The sequence below is a fragment of the Sarcophilus harrisii genome, chromosome 1 (genome assembly GCF_902635505.1).
Source record: "Sarcophilus harrisii chromosome 1, mSarHar1.11, whole genome shotgun sequence".
In the NCBI taxonomy this organism is placed as follows: Eukaryota; Metazoa; Chordata; class Mammalia; order Dasyuromorphia; family Dasyuridae; genus Sarcophilus; species Sarcophilus harrisii.
Window position 1 is genome coordinate 163,933,521 of NC_045426.1, and position 24,792 is coordinate 163,958,312.

Here is a 24,792-nt window from a genome sequence, read left to right on the forward strand (position 1 = left end):
TATTATGTTTCAGACTCATATCCCCCCCCCCCCCACACACACACACTTTCACAGATAGGGAGAATATTCCTTTTCATGGTTTCTTTGGAGCCAGACTTTTGTCAATACCATTTTGTGTCCTCAGCCCCTTAGACACTGGTGAAACTTAATCTTTTTTTTTTTGTATTCATAATTAAAGGAAATGCTAAATTTCAATTATAGGTTAGTGAAAATAAAGACAAGATTCCCCCCCCCACACACACAGATCCCTTAAAAATCCATCCATGGATCCTAGGTCAAGAACGCCCTTGCTTTGGAGAATTGCATTCTCCCTGCAGTGGAGGTCCACACACCCGATAGCACATATTATTCACGGAGGACAGAGAAGGTAAGGCAGTTGTGTACCATGCTGCCTTCTACTGGTTATTGCCTCCGACAGTAAAAGAATGCCAGGAACATTTGCCTTCCTTTCATATGTGGAAAGGAATGAGCGATGCTTCCCTTGCAGACAGTAATGGATCTACATGTCTAACTAGTCCAAAGAAGTTTGTTGGTAAGTGAGCCCCAAAGGTTCAAGTGGTATGAGTGGTTTGGGGCTTTCACGCTTTTCAGGTACTTGTTAGTGGAAATCTATGGCCTATAAAATAGGAGCTATTTCCAAGGAAATCAAACATCTTCTAGAGATTAACCTTAGAAAGTTACTATCTCCTCCCCTTCCTCCATACCCTTCTCCCTAGAAATTACCTTTTGGTACTAAACTTGGAGATAAACCAGAGTTTATTTTCTTGCATTAATGTCTTTTTTCCCCACAATTGTTTTTATGCACTTAAAATCCTCTTCAAAGACTAAAAAATGTAAATAGTATTTTATTTTTTCCAATTATATGTGTAAAAACTTTCAATATTTATTTTCATAAGGTTTTAGATTCAAAATTTTTCTCCCCCTGCCAAGACATCAAGCAATCTGATATACATGTGCAATCGTATAAAATATACTTCCACATTAGTCATATTGTGAAAAAAAAAAAAAAAAAAAAAACAGAACAAAAGGGAAAAAACTATCCCAGGAAACCCAAAGAAAGTAAAAACTTATGTTTTGCATTCAAACTCCATCATTTTTTCTGGAGTGGATAACATTTTCATCATGAGTATTTTGGAATTGTTCTGGATCACTGTATTGCTGAGAAGAGCTAAGTCAGTTATAGTTGGTCATTGCATGTTTCTGTTACTGTGTACATTTTCCTGGTTCTGCTCACTTCACTCACCATTAATTCATGTAAGTCTTTCCAGATTTGCCTGTTCATCATTTCTTATAGAACAATTATATTCCATCACATTTATATACCATAAGATATTCAGCCATTTCCCAACTGATGGGCATCCTTTCAGTTTCCAATTCTTTGCCATCCAAAAAGGAGCTGCTATAAATATTTTTGTACATGTAGGTCCTTTTTCCTTTTTATGCTCTTTCTATGATGTCTTAGAAAACAAGAGGAATGCTAGCTTTGTGACCCTAAGCAAGTAATTAATTTTGCCGGACACTAAGTAGATCTCTAAGACTATACATTACAGAGGAGGTACCATCTTGCATTAGTAATCTGAGTTTCCTTTTTGGGAGAATTTTTTATCAATGAAATCTCAGGACTAGTCTCTACTCTCATTCTTTTAATTATTTTTATTTTTATAATTTCTGTGAAGGTGAGGGTCTTATCTCTCCTAACATAATGTAAGCTTATCAAGGACAAGGACCCCTTTTATTAGTCTTTGTATTTCTACCAATATTTCATGCTGTGCTTTGCACTTAAATGCATAGATGCTCAGCAGACAGTTTGTTGGAACAAACTTAGGTTCCTAATTCTAAGCCAGTTGCTGCCCTCTGGTTTGCCAATATTTGTAGCTCAGAAGTAAAGAAAACTAGCATTAGCATCTCTAGCTTAGCCATTTTACAATTAGCATCTCTCCTCTGACCGTCCAAGTATTTGCCACTAAGACTGGGAGAAATGAAAAATAGCTCTCATAAAAATGGAATCTCTTCTGCAAAATAAGAAAACACTTGTTCGAAGCAGCAGCTTTTGCTACCTTTAAACTCTAGTATAAATGTATTGATTATTTCCTAAATATTCCATATTATTTCTTCCCAACTCCTCTCCCTCCACATCTATATGTGTCCTTGCATTGAAATTTGGCCTGGGAATTCTAGGAATTAAAGTAATCAATTGGAATTCTAAGGAATGGGGGGAGGGGTGATAGCTCCTTAGAAGTTCCTTTGACATTTAGTTAAGGAAGTCACTGAATTTAAAAGCCCCTTGCACTTAGGAGAATGGAAGAGGTTACTAACTTTTATCCAGGACACCTGGATGCACTTAGGTTCAGAGATTTAGGATCTGAAGGGAATTTTAGAGATCATTTAGCTCAATTTCATGTTTTACATAGGAGGAAACTCAAGCCCAGGGAGATGAATTATCTTGCCCTAAGGTTGTTTTGCTGGATACTACAGTTTTTAATATAAGAGAACAGAAGGAATCATAGAAAATCAAAATAGGATTGAAATTTACATATTGAATTTATATATTTAAAAGGAAAATTTATATATTAAAAATAATATTCACATTGTATTTTAGTATGGAGAAGTGCTCATTTTATTTGATGTTTGTTGAAGGTAGCACATTAAGTAGTGAATCTCTGTAACCTTCCCATGTTCACTTCCAAGTAACTGTAAGATAGTGTTCCAGGACAGGTCCAGGAACCAACAAGGAGATGAAGTGAAACAATCTTTTAGTCCAGGAGACTTTGAGGATTGGCAGAAGGGTAAGGCAGGGTATGCCATAGTCCAAGATCGGAAGTGCCCCAGTGAGCCACAACAAGCTCCACCTCAGCAAATCAGTAGGAGATCCTGAGCCCCAGGGTGGTGGAGCAGCAGAAACCCACAAAGAACTCATGGAAGAGTTTAAAGATGCTTTAAAATCATGGATGAGAAGTAGAAGAAAGACTGGGGAAAGAAATATGTGATGCAAAAGAATTGTGGGAAAAAAAGTCAACAGCTTGGAAAACTACTTAAAAGTAGAAATGGAAAAGGAGATACAAAAATCCACTAAAGAAAATAAAACTCCTTAAAGAGTACAACTGGCCAAATGGAAGAGAAAGCACAAAAGTTAATTGAACAAAGCAACTTAACATTTAGGAGAAGTGCGTGCTAATGATTGAGACATCAAGAATTAAACAAATTCAAAAGAATAAAAAAATGGAAGAAAATGCCAATACCTCATGAGAAAAATAACTGATGTGGAAAACAGATCCAGGAGAGACAATTTCAGAATCACTGGATTACCTGAAAGCTATAATCAAAAGGAAGACCTAGACAGCATCTTCCAGGAAATTATCAAGGAAAACTGCCCCGATGTCTTGGAACCAGAGGTCAAAATCGGCCTTGAAAGAATCTATCAATCACTTCAGGAAAGAGATCTCCAAATAAAAAGTGCAAGCAACATAACAACCAAATTTCAGAACTGTCAGGTCAAGGAAAAAATACTAAAGTAGTCAAAATGAAACAATCCAAATATCAGGGAGTCACAATCAGGATTACACAAGATTTAACAAATGCAACATTAAAGAACTGGAGATTATGAAAGATGCTATCCTGAAAGTCAAAGGAGCTAGGGCTATAGCCAAGAATCATTTCTTTGGCAAAATTGAGCATAATATTTTAAGGGGAAAAATAGTCATTCAGTAAAATAGAAGACTCTTTCTTTCTTTCTCTTTCTTTCTTTCTTTCTTTCTCCCTCCCTTCCTCTCCCTCCCTCTCCTCTTTCTTTCTTTCTTTCTTTCCCTCCCTCTCTCTTCCTCTTTCTTTTTCTCTCTTTCTTCCTCTCTTTTTCTCTTTCCCTGTCTTCTTTCCTTCTCTCTCTTTCCTTTCCTTCCTTCTTTCTCTTTTCTCTCTTCCTTTTTCTCTTTCTCTCCTTTCTTTTTCTCTTCCTTCCTTCCCTCCCGCCTTCCTTCCTTTTCCTCCTCTCCCTTATTCCCTCCTTCCTTTTCTTCCTCCCTTCTGTCTTCCCTCTGTCACTCCTTCCCTCTTTCCCTCCCTCCTTTCCTTCCTTACTTCCTCCTTCCCTCTCTCCCTCCCTCCCTCTATCAAAACCCAACAGAAGCATAAACAGGAAAAATGGGGAAAGAAAACATAAGGGATTCAATAGAGCTGAGTTGTTTACATCCTTACATGGGAAAATTATACTGGCAGACATAAAACTTTTAAAATAAGAGGTAAAAAAGTAGAAATATTAAATATATCCTTTTTAGATCATAATGCAATAAAAACTACATCCAATAAAGGGCAGTGGAAAGATTAAAAATTAATTGGAAGTTAGTCTAATGCTGAAGAATAAGTAGGTCAATAACTGAGTTAAATTTATAATAATGTAAGCTATTCTCCGATTGATTAATGATCAAAGAATACAAACAGCTAGTTTTCAGGTAAAGAAATCAAAGTGATAGATAGATAGATAGATAGATAGATAGATAGATAGATAGATAGATGAGGAAGTAGTCTAAATCACTTTTAATTACAGCAATGTAAATTAAAATAACTATAAGATACCACGTCATTATTAGATTGGCTAATCTGACAAAAAAGAAAAATAATAAATGTTGCAGAGGATGTGGGAAAATTGAGACACTAATGATGCACTGTTCATAAGAGTTATGAACTGATCCAACTATTCTGGAACTCTGCCCAAAGGACAACCAAACTATACCTTTTGACCCAGCAATATCACTACTAGATCGTTTCCCTAGTTTCCCTGTTTCCCAAAGAAATCATTAAAAGGGGAGAAGGACTTACATATGCAAAAATATTTATAGCAGCCCTTTTTGTGGAGGCAGAATACTGAAAAGTAAGAGGAATGCCTATCAATTGGGGATGGCTGAAGAAGCTGCAGTATATGATTATGATGAAATATTATTGTGTAATAGGAAATGATGAACAGGAAGATTTCAGAAAACCTGGAACTGATGCAAAGCAAAATAAGCAGAATCAAGAAACATACTTATTCCATCTTACTGGTTATTCTGATCATAAGAAATCTTTATTAGGTTTGCTGCTGTTAGTGCAGAAAATGATCAGTACCTATGCAGTTGTCTTTCACACCTGACCTAGGTAAAAACTTAATTATTTTTCTCCTGAAATGGGATCTTTGGGGAGTTCTAGACCTGGAAATTTTAAATGTACTATATTATTTTTTCCTACTGAAAAATTGCAAAAGCTGATATTCAATGTAACATCTTTTCTTTTGAGAGACAGCTTTGTACTAATTTAGACTTTCAGAAGATCTGAGTTCAAGTCCTAGTTCTTGACACTTTCTTGGCCTTTTACTGTGAGTAAATCACTCAGTTTGAGCCTTAAATATTTCATCTGTAGAATTAGAATAATACTTGTATTATGATCTCCTGGGCCTGTGGTAAAGAAAATGAACTGTTAATCTTGAAAGTGTTACATAAATCCCTTTTTTTCCATTCCCTTTCTCTATAGGCATGATGGTGAATCACTTACCTCGTAGAAAAGACTGAATTGGTTTCACTGAATTTGTGGTCTTGTACATAGATATCTTGAAAAAACATTCTGACTAGGTAAGAACCTACTGCTTTTTTTTTTTTTTTTCTTTAGCAAAACAGCCACATATTTGAGGGTAGGGATGAGATTTAACTTGGATCAGCAGAAAGAAATAGGTTGGGGTTTTTTGTTTTTTTGGTTTGTTTTTATTAAATTGATTAGGTTCCTAGAGAGGCTAGAGGGGGGAAAAACAGCACAATACAACACAACAATTTTCTGGTGCTAGAGAAGTAAGAATAAAATGTAGAATGATGTCTTATTTTCCAGTTTCCACAGGCAATCATGTCATGAAACCTATGTGAAAACCAGGTTTGTTACAAGAGAAGTGAACGTACATGTGGAACCCAAAGAATTCAAAATCCATACAGAAATTTGTATATTTATGACAGCAGAACAAAGGAGTACCTCTTAAAAGGGAAGGCATGGGAGGAGGAATAGTGTAGTGCAAAAAGGATAAAATCCTTCCCAAAGGGGAGGAGCAAGGCAGTGGCAAAAGTTGCATTCTTTTCCTTTGGGAATTTCTAGTCAGACTGTGAATATAAGATGATTTGCATATCTGCAGATTATATTTGTGCACGTTTGAACAAGCAAATTTCCCAGTCTGACACAGCCTGCCTGACACCTGTCTTGATACCCAAGGATGTACAGGGAATCCAATTTGGGTTACAAACCACAAATTATGTCAGTTTTGGATGGGTCTAATTTGTCTTTGACACATTTAGGGTGTGTCAGTTAAAAAGTTCAAGATTTGATCATTTGATTATTTGATCATTTTATTAATAAGGCCAGTTTATTAATAAAACCATGGTCATTTGGTCAGTTCTCTTAGAAGTAAGTTGTGGGTTTAGAGTTTATATGTGTTTTTAAGAATGGGTGTTTCCAAGGGTGGCGATCAACTCTGGTCAATAAATAATAAAATGAATATTACATTGAGAGACTGAACTATTAGGGTCTTAGAGTATGTGATTTGATCGCCCAAATCTTGGTCAAAGAAACATCAATTTCCATATCATCTGTCTGTCAAAAGGAAGAATTAGTGCTTCTCGATTTGTCTGACCAAACACAATGAGCAAAAATGCACCCATTAGCCCAATTTTAGAATTTCTTTTATTGTATGATTCAATCTTGGCCTGGGTAAATCTTTTTTTATTTTAATTTTTAAAGCTTTTTATTTTCAAAACATATGCACAGATAATTTTTCAGCATTGACCCTTGCATAGCCTTGTGTTTCAGATTTTCCCTTCCTTCCTCCCATTCCTTACCCTAGATGGCAAGCAATTCAATATATGTTATGCATGTTAAAATATATGTTAAGTCCAACATGTGTAAACATATTTATTCAGTTCCCTTGCTGCCACAAGAAAAATCAGATCAAAAAGGAAAGAAAATGAGTAAAAAAAAAAGTTAAGCAAACAAGAACAAAAAGAGTGATAATGCTATATTATGATCTACCCTCAGTCCCCACAGCCCTCCCTCTGGGTGTAGAGGGCTCTCTTTATCACAAGATCTTGGAACTGGCCTCAGTCATCTCATTGCTGAGGATGGCCAGGTCCATCAGAATTGATCATCATATAGTATCGTTGTTGATGTATATAATGATCTCCTGGTCCTGCTCATTTTACTTAGCATCAGTTCGTGTAAGTCTCTCCAGGACTCTCTGAAATCATCCTGTTGGTCATTTCTTACAGAACAGTAATATTCCATAATATTCATATACCACAATTTATTCAGCCATTCTCCAACTGATGGGCATCCATTCAGTTTCCAGTTTCTAGCCACTACAAACAGGGCTGCCACAAACATTCGTGCACATACAGGTCCCTTTCCCTTCTTTATAATCTCTTTGGGATATAATCCCAGTAGTAACACTGCTGGATCAAAGGGTATGCACAGTTTGATAACTTTTTGAGCATAGTTCCAAACTACTCTCCAGAATGGCTGGATCTGTTCACAACTCCACCAACCATGCATCCCATTTCCATGCATCCCCTCCAACATTTATCATTATCGTTTCCTATTAGCTTAGCCAATCTGACAGGTGTGTAGTGGTGTCTCAGAGTTGTCTTAATTTGTATTTCTCTGATCAATAGTGATTTGGAGCATCTTTTCATATGACTAGAAATGATTTTAATTTTTTCAACTGAAAATTGTCTGCTCATAGCCTCTGGTCATCTATCAGTTGGAGAATAGTTTGAATTCTTATAAATTTGAGTCAATTCTCTTTATATTTTAGAAATGAGGCCTTTATCAGAACCCTTAAATGTAAAACTGTTTTTCCATTTTATTGCTTCCCTTCTAATCTTATTTGCATTAGTTTTGTTTATACAAAACCTTTTTAAGTTCCAGTTCTTCTTTGGACACAAATTTAATGTTCTTCTAATTTGCTTATATCACTCTTTATGTCTAAATCATAAACCCATTTTGACCTTATGTTGGTATGTGGTATTAGGTGTGGGTCAATATTGGGTGAATCTTTAAGAGAGATTTCCCACACTATTAGAAAAAGGAAAAAAAAAAAACTTTGTCCCTTCATAGAGTAATTAGTTATTAAATATAAGAAAAATACTTATTGCTTACAAAGACTTTCAGCATGCTCTGGGTACAGTGTTTCTGGAAACTATGGCAATTCATAAAAGACAAATTCCCTTAATACCCCCTTAACACCAGTGAGTAAGACAAAAAGGTTGTTTGATTTTTTTTTTTTTTAATGAGCAGAAAGAGACCAATTAAGATCTATACATATTGCAATTAAAACATCCATTTACTGAGTATTCACCTTTCAAGGAGCTTAATCCAGTTTTCTGGTTAAAGCTCATTAATTTGAGCATATGTATTGCTGAAGCATATTTGTTAGATGAGGAGGTATTTGATTTGTAAGGGAATTTCTAGTTATTGGGAATAGAATATTAGACATTTTTTCTTGGCATTTTTTTTTCATTTTCAGAATACATACAAAGATAGTTTTTAACATTCACCCTTGCAAAAACTTGTGTTCCAAATTTTTCTCCCTTCCTTCCCCCATTCTGCTCCCCTAGACAGCAAGTAATTGAATATAGTAGACTAAATTTTCCATAAAAGATTTAGTATTTTTAAAAAAGTACAAAAAAATAGATTGTAAAAATTTCAGAATAAAAATTTTGATTAACAATTTACTAGAAAGTGGTGCAATCATATAAACTAAATATTCTTAAACATCAGTATAAAAGCTTATTATAAAATATAGAGTAAGTTTTCTGTAAGAAATTTGAGAGAATAAGGTAGTTAGATGACTCTACCTACTGGTAGAGCGCCAGCCCTTAAGTTAAGAGGATCTGAATTCAAATCCATCCTCAAACACTTAACACTTATTAGCTGTGACCCTGGGCAAGTCATTTGCCTTGATGAAAGAGGAAGGGAGGGAGGGAGGAAGGGAGAGAGAAATTTGACATAGAAATTAGATTAAATTTTTCTGTAAAAAAATTTGGCATACTGGAGAGACTCACATGAACTGATGCTATGTAGGTGAGCAGAACCAGGAGATAGTTGTACATGGCAACAAGAAGATTATACAATGATCGATTCTGATGATTGTGGCTCTTTTCAACAATGAGATGATTCAGACCAGTTCCAATGGTCTTGTGATGAAGAGAGCCATCTGCACCCACAGAAGAAGACTATGGAAACTGAATGTGGATCACAACATAGTATTTCCACTTTTTTTTTGTTATTTGCATTTGTTGTTTTCTTTATCATTTTTTCCCTTTTTGATCTGATTTTTCTTATGCAGCATGATAATTGTGGAGATATGTGTAGAATTGCACATGTTTAACATATATTGGATTACTTGCTGTCTAGGGAGGGAAAAATTTGGAACACATTTTGCAAGGGTGAATGTTGAAAATTATCCATGCATATATTTTTAAAATTAAAAGCTTTACTTTTTAAAAAGGCATATTTCCAAAAAGTAAAATATAGTTAAATTTTCTGCAAAAAATTTAATTTATAAGAATGTAGACTTAAATTTTATTGGTAAAAAATTAGAATAAAATGTAGGCTAAATTTCTGTATATAATTTTGTATAAACCAGAGATTTTTTTTTGGTAAAATATTCAGTGTAAAATACAGACTGCATTTTTTGGTAAAAAAAATTGGCATAAAACTATACTTAAAATCTCTCATAAAATTTAAAATAAAAATTCAGGCTGAATTCTGATGAACTTGCGATGGAGATCCAGAGGACTGTGGGGACTGACTTAATCACAGCATGGCGTTTTCATTTTTTGTAGTTGTTTGCTTACTTTTTTTTTTTCTCATTTTTTTCCCCCTTTTGGCCTGATTTTTCTTGCTCAGCATGATAAATGTGGAAATGTGTTTGGAGGAATTGCACAGGTTTAACTTATATTAGAATGCTCACTATCTGGGAGAGAGGAGAAGTGGGGAAAGGGAAAAGAATTTGGAACACTAGTTTTTGCAGAGGTGAATGTTGAAAATTATCTTTGCATGATGTTTTGAAAAGTAAAAGGCTATCATTATTTTTAAAAATGCAAACTGTCTTTTGTAAACAACTTAATATAAACTTTAGTATAAAATGTAGACTATATAGATGGACTATGTATAGTATATATATAATATGTAAAATATATATTATAATTATAATATATGTCATATATATATTATTATATAATATATAATAATATTTATGTATTTTATATATATATAATATATAAAAATAATATATATATAATATGATATTATAAATATTATATATAGTATATATTTATATATTTACTTTATATATTATAAAAATTATATATAATACTTATAATATATATAATATAATATAATATTGTATATTATATATAATATCAAAACATAATTATATAAATAATATATTGTATATATTTTATATATTATATATTATTTATATAATTATATTTAGATATTGTATAATATATATTTATATGATTATATATATTATATATAATAATATATATAATTTATTATATATTATGTGTAATATATATTTTATATATATAAAATATATATTACACATAATATATAATAACATATATAATAATATATAATATGTATTATTATATATTACATAATATATAATATATAGTATTATATATAATATATATTTTATATATTATGTATTTATTTTACATATAATTATAAATCTATAATTATTTATATATTCATATTATATACATACTGTAATATATAATATAATATATATAAATAATCATAAATATTAATTTATTATAATATATACAATATATAATAATATATAAAATTTATCCTAGATATACAGTTCTATATAATAATATATAAAATATAGATTTTTCGGTAAAAAATTTAGTATAAAAACACGGACTAAATTGATACTTTATTGTCAGAAATATAGATTAATCTAAAATTTAGTATAAAAATAGACCTAAATTGTCTGGAAAAGACGTATTACTAAGGAGCTGTGACACACAAACACCGAATTGGCGACGCCATCGTCTGGAATGGCTACCTTTGAAAAGACTCCGTGGGCACGGAAGGGGAGAAACGGTTTCCTTGGGACAATGATTGGCCGTGGTGATTTTCGGGTTTTGGGCGACATCACATTTTAATTCTCTGCCCCCCCCCCCCCCCCCCCCCCCCCCCCCCCCCCCCCCCCCCCCCCCCCCCCCCCCCCCCCCCCCCCCCCCCCCCCCCCCCCCCCCCCCCCCCCGGGGCCCGGGATAGCGGCCGAGGCGCGAGGAGCCCGCGGAAGCATGGAGGAAGGCGGCTGCGGCGCGGAGCCCCCCAGAAGCGGCGCGGAGCCCCCCAGAAGCGGCGCCCCCGCAGCGCACGGCCGCGGGGCGCGGTACTCGGAGGCCTGGGAGTACTTCCACCTGGCGCGGGCCCGCCCGGGCCTCCCCGGCGGCCAGTGCGCCACGTGCCGGCTGTGCGGGAGGCGGGTCAGCCGGGGCCCGGGCTGCGGCGTGGGCACGGCGGCGCTGTGGAAGCACCTGAGGAGCGCGCACCGGCCGGAGCTGGAGCGGAGCGGGCCCGGACGCACCTGCGGGCCCGGACGCACCTGCGGGCCCCGCGCCGAGGCCCCGCCCGGCGCGGAGGGGGCCTGGGGCCGCCTGGCGGAGCAGGTGGGCGCGCTGGCGCTGCGGGCCAGCCGGCGGGAGAGGGAGCTGGAGGAGCGCGAGAGGGCCGTGCAGAGCAGAGAGCGGCTTCTGGAACTAAGGAGAAGGGCGCTGGAGCAGGAGGAGAAGGAGCTGTCGGAGGAGAGGCAGGCGCTGCAGGCCGAGAGGCAGGCGCTGCAGGCCGAGAGGCAGGCGCTGCAGGCCGAGAGGCAGGCGCTGCAGGCCGAGAGGCAGGCCCTGCGCGCGCGGCTCCTGCTGGTGAGCCAGCGGGAGAGCGCGCTGGCCCTGGCCGCCGCCGCCGCCGCCCCTCTGGCCGCCCTCGGGGAGGAGGCGCGGGAGGACCGGGCCCAGGGCTGCTTGCTCCCCAGAGCCCTTTTCTAGCCCGAGCTCACCTCGGGGCAGGGCCCTGGTCCCTTCCCGCGTCCGCCCCCGCCTCCTTCCCCGCCGCTGCTGGTGCCCGCTTCCCAGAGCGCCGCTGCCCTGCGGGCCCCACTTCTCGGCCCGGACTCCGAGACTTGTGCCTCCCCGTGGCCGCCTTCTCCTCCCGGCCCGCCCTTCCCCGTTAAGTGCCGCGACACCGTACCTCCCTGTCTATGTGTGCCCGCACAGCTTAGCGCGCTGGCTGGCGTAGAGTGACCGCTCAGCAAGCGCTCTGTCGGTGGGAGACAGGGCTCAGGAGAAGCTCCCTCATAGGGGGGAGTCCGTCCGGGGTAGAGCCAGGGAATTAACATTCCTGAAATAGTAATTATTACTAATTAGTTATAATTAATATTCCCGAGATGGGCCTTTTCTGAGTCCCGAACCCAGAACACCACTTAACTTCTGCTTGTTTTCATCCACTGGAGAAGGGAATGGCAAATTTTCTCCACTCGTAGCCAGCCAGTGGTGGTGTGATGCGGTCCAAGGAGTCACGGAGAATCCTATCCACGAACAACAGTAAATGGCCACTTACGTGTTAAACGCTGGGGTTACAGAGACAAAAATAAAATGTTCCACCTGTCGGAGAACTCACTCCATCAGGAAGAAGCGAGTTCCTCTTATTCCATAGCTAATCTATGGCTTGGACCCTATGCCCGCCTTCATTTCATATGAATATCTCTTGACATTTCAATCTTTTCTGCTTTCTCTTTCCATGTACAAATGCGTTCAGCTTATCTTTATGCCAAAGAAAATTCTCAATTTTGATAATTGCTCCAGGTAATAATATATACCTCTTTCTTCCTTCCTTTCACTGCCAAACTTCTTGAAAGAATATTCTGTATTTTTTTGGATGTCTCTCCTTTTTTTCCCCATTCTAAAATCCCTTAAAATCTAGTATCCCTCCTTTCTGTGTAATGTCTTTTATATGTTTCTTCTCTTTTCCACTATGGCTATTGCTACTTTAGGTCTCACCTTTTTCCCCACTGTTGCTTAGATCATTGCCTTCTAAAAGATCTCTCAGCCTAAAAGAGCTCTTACTTCACTTTAAGCTACCTACACATTGCTGTCAGACATTTTATTAACGTTATGTCATCTCGCATGGTTCTCTCCATTACCTCCTGGATAAAGTCCAAAATTGGTGTTCCTGGCCTTAATAACCCTCTGAAATCCGATCCCCAAATTTTCCAGCCTTATTTACTGTTCCCTCCAACGAGGTAAACTTGAAGGAAGGGATTGTTTTTTAATATCCCTAGCAGGATGTCTGGTACACAGGAGTTATTAAGTAAGCGCTGAATGAATGAACTACTCTCCTCCACATGTACTTTAGTGAAATTGGACTATTTACTATCCATAAAAGGACCCTTGCTTTCATGAGAAGAGGCTCCTAGAGACCACCTGTCTCCTTGGCAATGGGCTTACCAGCTATGATTTTAAGTAATCCCATTCCTCTCTGGATCTCATTTTCTTACTCTAAAAAATCAGGAAGTTGGGGCACCAGTCCTGAAGTCAGGAGAACCTGAGTTCAAATCTGGTCTAGGACATTTAACATTTCCGAGCTGTGTGACCCTGGGCAAGTCACTTAACCCCATTGCCTTAGCAAAAAAAAAAAAAAAAAATCAGGACATTTAACTGCTCATGGGTTCTTAATCCTTTTGGTATCAGAGATCCCTTTGGCAGTGTAACAACATCTATAGATCCCTTATTAGGACATTGTTTTTAAATAGGGTTACAAGGAAAACCAATTATATGAAAAATAGTTATCAAAATTTGGGGGAAAATATTTATGGGCCACAGATCAAGAACTTGTGCTTCCTTTCACCTTCAGATTTTATGATCTTATGACTAAGGACCATCCCAGCTAAATGCTGAGGGGCTCATTTCTAGTTGACCATTTATTTATGATTTGTTTGGTTAAGCAGCATATAAGAACTAAATACTAGGAGTGGAGGGAGAGCCCACTTACACAAATGAAATCACAAACTTTTCAAATACTGTAGGACTGAAATTTGCACACGTTTTTTTAGAGATTTTAGTTAAATATAAACCTGACAGTTTTTCCTAAATAGCTTCCACATGTCAATAATGAATTTTAAATAAGTAATAAAATTTAAAAGCTGTTTAAGTAAATCCAAGAAAATTAACAAATTATAAAATTTCTGCCTGTTCACTCTACTGTTCTGGAAATTTTGTCCTTTCCCACTGATGAAGGAATGCTGAGGTTTATTTAAAGCCCTTATTACACATTACTGCCTTGCCTGTATTCTGTAGCCCAGTCTGTCTGACCTTTTGGCTGTTACCCATGCACATTTCTTCTGTTTTCTTGTTTTCACACAAGCTGTCCCTCAGACTTGGAATGTATTCTCTCATTTCTGTATTAGAGAGTCCCTAGTTTTTTTTCCAGGTCCATTTTAAGAGCCACTACTTAAATAAAGCTATCTCATATTCTACTCCCCTACCCTTCCCCTCCGAAATTATATTGTTTTGTATTGGAGTATATTGGGAGAAGGGACAGAACATAACCAGTTCCATCATACCTGGGTTATTGGAAGCTTAGGAGGGAGATAAAAGTTGAGGGAAGACTTATTGCTAGCCCTGTGTGATTCATTGTTGAGGGCCTGATCCTTGGAACATCAAGTTCATTCATTTTTGGCCGTGTATCCAAAGGATCCCATGACACTAGATGCTTGAAAGGCAGCAACCTATCCCTTCATCTCTTCCATCTCTTTTTACTGAAAGATTTCATTTAGATAGTCAACTGTCAATATGTGACAACTAAAAAGCACATCAAACTAGGCAGGCCTGCAGCTGTTTAGGGGCTTTCTTGGTATTTATTTCTTTTTGATCTTAGACAAGTATTCCAAGCTGAATATGTCCAGGTGTGGAGGCAGCCTTGTGAAACTAAGGTCCTGAGGCTTTAAGTTCAATGAGGTTAGATTGATCAACTGGTGGAAAAGGAAGCTTATTCCCCAAAGAGGACAAACTTGCAAAAGAGGGTTTGCCTAAGTGGCTATTTTATTTGCAGGGATACTGAAAATTAGGTATACAGTGCAGAGCTGAGGGCAAAGATGTTTTATTTTTGGTTTTATGTAGAAGGCAGGAAATTTGCAAAAGACTTTATGTGAAGGCCTACATAGATGAGGTTTGTCCTGTCCTGTTCTACAATATATATGGAAATGCTATTTTAGGAAAAAAAAAAAAAAAAAAAGAACAAAAGGGCATCCAAGCAACTTTTTGTTAAAATGCAGAGCAGAAAATAAAGTGAAGCCCAAAAAGAAGCATAGACACAAAGGACAGCTTTGAAAGCTACAGGTTGAGATTATACTTAAAAAAAGAAAAGCCAGCTGTACACAATAGAAACTTCTAATTTCATAGACAATCCTTTCCCTCCAATCCCGCTATTCTATAAAGGTAGAAATATTTTGTTCACTTTAGAATAAAAATAAATTTTGAAAAAAGAAATGTATTGTTTGGCGTTTGCTGTGAAACAATGAAAAAAAAGTCAATAAAAAGAAATGAATGAAAAATTTTAAAAAGCAAATTGTACAGAAAGCCGGGCCAAGTGAAGGTCCTTGCCCGAATTTGGCCAGGTGAACTTCCTTCTCTTTAACTGCTCAGAGACAGAGAGAATTGCTAAATTGCATATAAAGGAATCGCCCTAATTGAGCTCCTTAAAGTTTTTAATTCCACTTGGAGCTGTGCTAACAGAAAATTCTCCTATACCACAGGTACACTTTATCCTCTGCTACTAGAAGTTTGAATTCCATCCCATCCCATACACTCAGTTAAGTTTTTAATTTAAAGAATTTTTGTTGCCACCTGTTTTCCTTTCAATCCCACAGATTGAACCCAGGATCTCCAAGAGTTATTTTATTTAAGGCATAAGGACATGTTAGGTGATTAATAAATACTAACTGGTTGAGCTTACATTGAGCTGCCTCTTTAGACATATTACTAGGAAGCATCAATTCTCTACCTTCTGTAGAGATTTGTTTCTTTGCCTTCATTCATGGAAGGCAGAATTGGGTCTATTAGTGACCAGTTTATCACATATTCTTTTCCCTAGGAATCAATATATATTAAGTGAAGCGAGGACTCTGGGCCCTCTGCTATTGCCCACTGTGTCCTAAGGGAAAGTCTGTCTGCTGTATCTCACTTGCTTCACTGTAATGTCTTTGTGGTGTCAATCATTGCAAACATGGGAGAGTTCAGAAGAATATCTATAGTTCAATAGAGAGAAACATGGAATATACAATGAAATAGCAGAGCAAGCCAGGTTTATAGAGGGGGATTATACTTAAAATATGGATTGTCAATGAAGAAGGTAGAAAAGTTCAAGTCCTCTACAACCCAGGTGGAACTGGGCTAACTACTGGGGCCTCCTGGAGGGAATGGGGCAACTTTCCAAGCCCCTAAAGTCTTTGGGTTTTTATAGGTTTATTAACTAAGTTTATAAAAACTTGGCATTGAGGGAAATAAGGCCTGGGGCCTGGTGTTGATATGTGCTAAACAATAACAATAGTGATGTCAACCAACCAATCTTGTATCACTTCCAAATTGGTCTCTAACTTTCACCCACTGTTCTTAGATTTGCAACTTGAGCTAAAATGGGCAAGTTTAATTCTGAATCTAAGGAACTTTGACAATCTATCCAATGTCTCTTCTGTTATTTTAAAAAATTTTTTTTTTCTGTTTATACCTGTATATTTTAAAAAACACATTTCCTTATGAATCACGTTGAGAGAGAAAAATCAAAACAAAAGGAAAAAACCAAGAGGAAAAAAAAAAAATGAACATAGCTTGTGTTGATTTAGATTTGGTCTCCATAGTTCTCTCTTTGGAAGCAGATGGTGTTTTCCATTCAAAGTTTTTTGGGATTGCCTTGGATCATTGAACCACTGAGAACCACCAAGTCTTTTATAGTTGATCATCACACAATCTTGCTATTACTATGTACAATGTGTTCCTGGTTCTGTTTGTTTCATTCAACATTATTTCATGTAAATCTTTCTAAGCCTTTATAAAATCAGCTTGTTCATTTTTTATAGAACAATATTCCATTATTTTCATTTATTCAGCCTTTCTCCAATTGATGGGCACCTATTTATTTTCCAATTCTTTGCCACCACAAAAAAGAGCTGTTTGCAAACATTTTTGTAGGCATGGGTCCTTTTTCCTCTTTTATGATTTCCTTGTGATACAGATGCAGTAGTAAGTAGGGCATAGTTCTAAATCTCCTGTTATTTTCTAAAAGAATAGTATAGAAGGCTGTCAAATGCTTTGTTAAAATATAGGTAAACTAAAGAATCCCTAGATCTATCAGCCTCATAAATTTTACCCCAAAAGGAACATGTATTAGTCTGGAATGATTGAGTTTGTGGGGATGGGGAGCATTTATTTATTTTTGGGTTTGGGTCTCCTTCTGTCTGAGATGGGAAGTTCAGGGGCTTCCTATGGATTGTAGACCCCACTTCATATTGGTATAGGTTTAACCAGTTTTCCCTCACAAACAACTTAATGGCTTCCTGCCCTTGGAGGTTCACCATATTGTGAGAATTGAATTCAAAAAGGAGTAAAGTTAAAAGTTTGTTTTACTACACAGCTACAGAAGTGGGTATGAACTATTATAAAATAGGCACATCCCAAGAGAGGAGAATCAATCACTATATCCCTGTTTCTGGCGACAAGGTACTTCTTGTTTTCCCATTTGCTTGGTACTCCAGGAGGTACAGTTTCCTGCTTTACCTCCTACATACTTATCCCTAGATATATTGCTCCTCCTACCACATACATCGCATGGTCATTAAAATGAGTCTAACCTCCTCCTGGGGAGAAGTTAATATTCATAAAACAATTAAGCATTCATCCTACAGCTAAGCTACAACCTTTATCCTACCTTTCTGTGCTATCCCTCAGCTAATTTAGTCTAGTTTTAACTATAAATTCTATATCCTGTCTTCACGGGATATTTTTATTGCTTATTTCTGTGAAAACGTCTCATATCTCTAATAATGTTGAATGTTAGTGCCATACTCAAAATAAATTCCAGTTTAGTTTGTTTATATCTTGTTTGTGCTTAGAAATTTAAATGGATTACCCCAATAGAATGTGAGCTCCTTGAAAGGACTATTTTTTTTTTTTGGTGGTATCTCCATAGTGCTGAATTAGCACAGTACCTGGCGTGCAGTAAGCATTTAATGTTGACCGACCATCTAACCAAGTAGGACACTGACAGCTCTCCTGCTAAGAAGTGAGTCTGCCAAAATTAGGTGTTATAGAGCATCACTAACGTGATAAGACCCATTCCCTTAATAAACAGAGCAGAACTCCTCCATCCACATCAGCATTACCCCTTCAAAGTCATCATGTTAGAGGTTCTATAGTCATTCCACTGATGCTGCCCTTGCTCCAAACACATCTATAGCTTCTCTTCAAGAACACTCCACAAGCAACAAGACTTGCAGTCTTTTTTGCATGTTCTCAATTGGAGTATTTAATTATTTGGAAAGAGCCAAATGACATTTGAAGGCAAGTCTGGTGAATGAAGTAGAAGTAATTCCATTTAAGTTCCCTGCTTCCTCCCCTTTTAAAACTATGAGGCAGAGAGGCTGAATTTTTTTTTTTGGTCACTCATAAACTCACCCTGATAATGCTGTATGTAAAGTTTAAGTAAAGGTACCACAGTCATTTTCGAGATTAAAAGCCCATTTTTAGTGAGTTAATGGTGTGAATGTATGCAGACAGAATTGGGGGTAATTGCATATTTAAATACTATTAAATATTTCTTTTTATGAAAGCCCTGATTATGATATTCTCTGAAAGCTGATTTCATATTATTAAAATAGTCTTTAAACCATAACATAAAATGCTAATGAAAGCTTTATTATTTCAGTATATAGTCTCCTGTGACTTTGATCAAGATAAGTAATGATCAGGTGAATGACTTGGCAACCTTCCTGGCCTCAGAAATCTTTTTATATAATAGGATACTAAGTAAAACTTTGTCACATGTTAAAATACATTTGATAATACTCCAACTACTTCCCCGAATCATCATCTGCTTCCCTGCCAATGAAATTTTAATGTAGATGAGAAAGATTTTTTTTTAAACACTTAAAGCCTGCAGGAATTTTTGCAAACTCAATAGCCCTCACTGCACAGGTTTAATACCTATTGTTTAAATTCTTTCCCACCTCTAGAGGGGCTTCTTGATTTATGCATATAAACTAGTTTCCACTTTGATCATATCTGAGATTCATTATTTTGCTGTCTGAATTTAAGAATTGTATAGCTAAAATTCATTGAGTATTACTAATAAGTTATTTGAAAATATTCAAATAAATTGAAGTCTCCTCAACAGTTCCATCATTGTCAGCATTGCACTTGTTCAGGACTACAGTTGACATCCAAACCTCTCGCTGTCAAGGGCCATGGCTAAAACTGAGTCCCATAAGCAGCATCTGGGGTTTCCCTCTCTATGAGGACTCAAAAGTATGACCTAGAGATGTAAAGGCCTAGAAATGAAAGCAGGGCTGAGAGCATGAGTGGAATTCTTTAGCTTTTTATGGAATGAAATCAAATAAAAATATCCACATATTAGACTGAAAATCATCAATTGACATTGTTATATTTTTACTTTTTGTTAAACATTTCAATCTGAGTTGGACTACCCTGTTGGAAATTTGGGGCCACACCCTGGGCTACAAGGAAACAACAGAAATTGCTTTATATTTGCCATGATTTTGGTTTTGGAGCGGTCTGAGAAGCTGTGAGGACTGAGGTGAACGTGAGGTCAGGAAAGGAGCTTTGCAATTCCCCCAAGTGATCCAAACCCTTCTCCCCTGTCCCACTCTAGGCTCTTTGTTTCTGTAATGCTGATGGATGAGCTCATAGGGGCCCCCAAAATGCATTGCATGGCCTTTGGCTGTATATATTTATTGGTCATCTATATAATGCTTGACTATCAGAATTTTACACATTTTGCCCTTTATAATCAGATTTTATTAGTTCTTGTTTATCAGCACATAAACATTATAAACAATTCGTACATTTTAAAATGTTAGAGAAGGCCAAAAATTAGGGGTAATCCTTTTCTAAACTATTATTCCAGTGACTTCTTTCAGTGTAGAAGCAACTCTTTCTCAAAAAGAGGTTACCAAATAGCAGTGTCCTGAAAATGGTTAAAAGGTCTTTGTAAAGTTCCTCTAATTCTGTATTTAATAAACTATACGTTTTCCACTCTTTTATACTTCATTAATAAAGTTACTGAAAAAACTTTGTCCTGCCACTACCAAAGATGACAATGTCATAGCACACAAATTTGAAAGGGAGATTTAGCACATGAGGGAACAGTTTTATGTGGGAAACAACTATACTGAAAGACAAGGAGGATATAGATTAATTAAAATAAGAACTTTAAAATTCAGGGTCATAACTCATTGCAGTCTAAGCTTCATTTAATATGATATAAAAACTGTCTATGGAATGTTAAACCTACACAGGAGAGTCAACACCTTTCTAATTAACCCCATTATAATTTCTGGCTATGTAGAAATAACAAGCAAAAAACTACAACCAATGGAATCAGTACATGATTTCAGCTCTTTAAACAGAACTCTAAACAGTCACTTTAGATTGGCTTACACTTATCTAGATATCCTAAAAAATTAATCTGGGGGAGAAAGCAGCCTCCTTTGAAATATTTCTTTAACTACTAAAAAAACTGGTATTTACAAAACAATTGATAAAAACATTCCTTTGAATTGTATAAGAAAGGAGTAATAGGGACAACAGTTAAAAAGACTTGGTAGAAAATGTTACTCAGATTTTTTTTTCCCCCCTCTCTTGTTGAACTGGACCTCTTCATTTTATTTTCATTTTTTTTTGCAGGCAGGTCATCTCCTCCTGGTTAGTCAATTCTTCTTTCCATTTTGTCCCTTTTCCTCCTCCTTTTGTATGAACTTGGTAATCATTAAGGTTTATCCTTTCCTGCTGTTTTTTGGGGCTTGGTTCAACCTTTATTGAAGAAATGGTTTAGTAAATAATCTTACTGACCTTTTCCTGTTGGGCTCCTTCCTTGCTTCCCCTTCTGCAGAATTGACTTTTCTCTTGGGGATCTTGGCTGTGAATGTGGATTTGCTCCTTTTCTCCAGATTGGCCAGCACCTTTGTGGGGGTTGTTTGAAGTTTGGGATTGGGGGGGGAAGGGCTATGGTTGAGGATGCTTCTTTTCAAGCTGGACTTCTGGACCCCTTCTCCTGCTGCTCAGGCTTCTAGGACCACCTTATAGATGTTCCATTTTTTTTTTCCCTCTAGTTGGCTGTCTCCCTTCTAATCCTAGGTGCATTGTGTTCATACACAATTTTTTTTCTTTTTTAATATTTTAAAGCTTTTTATTTTTAAAACATATGCAGTTTTCAACATTCACCCTTGCAAAACCTTGCATTCCAAATTTTTTTCTCCCTTCCTTTCCCTCACCTCTTCCCTTAGACAGCAAATAATCCAATATATGTTAAACATGTGAAGTAATATACATATCTTCACAATTATCATGCTGCACAAGAAAAATCAGATCAAAAAGAAAAAAAAAATGAGAAAAAACAAAATGTAAATAAACAACAAAAAAGTGAAAATAATATGTTGTGATCTACACTCAGTGCCCATAGTTTTCTTTCTGGATGTAGATGGCTCACTCCATCACAAGACCATTGAACATGACTTGAATCACCTCGATATTTAAGAGAGCTACACCCATCAAAATTGATCATCATATAATCTTGTTGCTATGTACGATTTTCTCCTGATTCTACTTACTTCACTTAGCATCATGTAAGTCTCTCCAGGCCTCTCTAAAATCATTCTGATATTTTCTTATAGAACAATAGTATTCCATAGCATTCTTATACCATAATTTATTCAGCCATTTTCCAACTGATGGGCATCCACCCAGTTTCCAGGTTCCTGCCACTACAAAAAAGGGCTGGCTGCCACAAACGTTCTTGCACATGTGGGTCCCTTTCCCTCTTTTAAGATCTCTTTGGGATATAAGCCCAGTAAAAACACTGCTGGGTCAAAGGGTATGCACAGTTTTATAACTTTTTGAGCATAGTTACATATTGCTCTCCAGAATGGATGGATCCGTTCACAACTCCACCAACAATGTATCAGTGTCCCAGTTTTCCCGCATCTTCTCCAACATTCGTCATTATCTTTTCCTGTCATCTTAGCCAATCTGACAGGTGTGTAGTGGTATCTCAGAGTTGTCTTAATTTGCATTTCTCTGATCAATAGTGATTTAGAGCATTTTTCATATGACTAGATTTCAATTTCTTCATCTGAAAATTGTCTGTTCATATCCTTTGACCATTTATCAATTGGAGAATGGTTTGAATTCTTATAAATTTGAGTCAATTCTCTATATATTTTAGAAATGAGGCCTTTATCAGAACCCTTAAATGTAAAAATTGTTTCCCAGTTTACTGCTTCCTTTCTAATCTTGTCTGCATTGGTTTTGTTTGTATAAAACCTTTTAAACTTAATATAATCAAAATTATCCACTTTGCATTACATAATGTACTCTAGTTTTTCTTTGGCCACAAATTCCTTCCTTCTCCACAGTTCTGAGAGGTAGAATATCACAAAAGTTTTTTCAATTCCATAAAAACCATCTACTTGCTTATAATTGCCTCACTATTATGTTAGTTAAAAATTCAATCAACCCCTAAACCAGGCTGTGAAAAGGTTAAGTGAGTTGCTTTTCTTTTATTATCTTTAATGTTCAGGTCATATGTGGAATTAAAGATGCTGGCCTATACCTAATTTCTGCCAGAATGCTTTTTAAATTTTCCCAGTACTTCTTGTCAGATAGGAAATCTTTCCTACATAATTTGTTTTTGGACTTATGAAATATGGATTGAGAGGAACTTTCAAATGTTGCAAAGTACAGAAAACCTCAGGTACTTATTGTCAGAATGTCCTTTTGGGATACTGTGAAGCATATTCTTTTCAAAGGCCTTTGGAAAATATAGCCTCTGAACTTTTAAAATATCTCAAAATTCTATAGCTTATAAAATCAGTATAGCCATCCCTCAACATTATTCCCATGTTGGCCATTAATAATTAAATGGGAATTTTTGGAGATTTATGGCATACCGTGGAAAATCACAGAGGATGGATATATATAAAGGAAGCAAAAAAAAAAAAAATTTTAGTCATAAATGCATATTGTATATTAATCCATTTATCTTTTATTATCTATAATAAGTATGTGCATATACCACACATATACACACACACATACAAATTTATTATAAAGCTAAATTTTGTTAAGTTTCAGTGTGTTTAAAAAAACAAACAAACCATGCTTTATGGATTCTTTGGGAATGCCTCTGCTTTGTCTTTTTATCATCCAGACTTAAGTCATGTGATTTTTCTCTCACTAATGGTTGTATTGTGCCCTTTTTTGGAGAAGGAAATTTGTGAAGCACACCAGTAACTGATGAGGCTGCATAGTGTGTGAGATACTTTATTTCTCTGGATTAAAAACAGCAAGTTTTTAGTGGATACACAGTGTGTTTGTTGTCTTGTTTTGGGGGAAGTAAATATGCTTAGAATTATTAAAAAGAGGTTTGAGGGGGTGACTACTTATTCAGTTTTAAATATTGAGGGAGTTAACTACACTCCTATCCCAGATAATTTTGAAGGACGACTATTTTAAAATATATTGAATCAGGAAATAAACTAATAGAAGAAAGGGTGAAGAATACCGTCTTAATCTTCATTTTATCATCATGATCAATGTAATAAAAATAACATCAAAAAAGAAATTGAAAATGAGATTGATCTGATGATAAAGTTACACATGGCTAAAGTCCACCACCCTTTTCTGGCAACTGTTTATTATACCTGCTTGACACTTTGAGGACATGAAGAATACGAGATGAAATATTTACTGCTGTTTCTCAAACTGGCCAGATACTAAGATACTAGATTCTGCAAAGTTCAGTAACGTGTAGCAATCATTGCCACAACAACAAAAAAAAGCAAAACAAATTTTGATTATTAAACTCAATTCAAATAAGTTATATTTTAAACTACAGTCATGAACACTATGAAAAAACACCTTATATGCTTAAGTAGACAATTTTCAATGTGTACAAAGGGAGTAAAACTGATGTAATTTCAACTTTTTCTCCAATTCTGAATTTTATAAAAACAAACAAAAATGAAAATAGGAAGGAAGGAAATGACATTTTTACGACTTCAAAATTTCTGGTCTAATGATAATGTATGGCAAAGACTTGAGGCTAAATATAAAAACAGAAGTATAAAAACATATGAATAGACTCCAAGGTGAGAACCCTTGTGAAATCTGTTCTGTACCTTATGCACCTGATCCTTATTGCTGCGATAACTAGAGTCATTTTAGGTTTAAAGGAAGGCAAAAATACTATCTAAAGAACACTACTCTACTCATTGCAACTGGACCTTGCCTGGACTCCTTTATTGCAGCTAGGACTAAAAGTGGTGGGGTAGATCTTAAATCAGGATCCATCTGAATCTGCTGGAAACAAAAAAAAAACTACAAATTGAGTCCAAATCTATTTCCAAAACTGTTGGGACCAGCGGTTCAGAATTTGGTTAACTTAGCAGGCTTAGAAGGGACTTATTAAGAGAAATCAGTTTGGTCA

The 24,792-nt window shown here is 36.6% G+C and overlaps 1 protein-coding gene and 1 non-coding gene across 3 annotated transcripts in view; both read left to right on the forward strand.

The window, feature by feature from the left end:
- Positions 1-12,143, forward strand: part of ZBED3 (zinc finger BED-type containing 3) — a 29,383-nt gene extending 17,240 nt beyond the window's left edge. Inside the window, exons 1-3 of one of the 2 annotated variants that reach the window (XM_031966245.1) lie at positions 29-532; positions 5,500-5,597; positions 11,284-12,143. In XM_031966245.1, coding sequence (XP_031822105.1) covers positions 11,325-12,068 — 744 coding nt within the window. In that variant the 5' untranslated portion in view covers positions 29-532; positions 5,500-5,597; positions 11,284-11,324 and the 3' untranslated portion in view covers positions 12,069-12,143. Of the gene's footprint in view, positions 1-28; positions 533-5,499; positions 5,598-11,283 lie in introns of those variants that run through there. The other variant, XM_031966241.1, reaches the window with a different exon arrangement.
- LOC111718969 lies at positions 353-441 on the forward strand. Its single transcript, XR_002769312.1, has one exon. It is a non-coding gene; the product is annotated as a small nucleolar RNA SNORA47 (small nucleolar RNA).
- Positions 12,144-24,792: the final 12,649 nt, after the last annotated feature.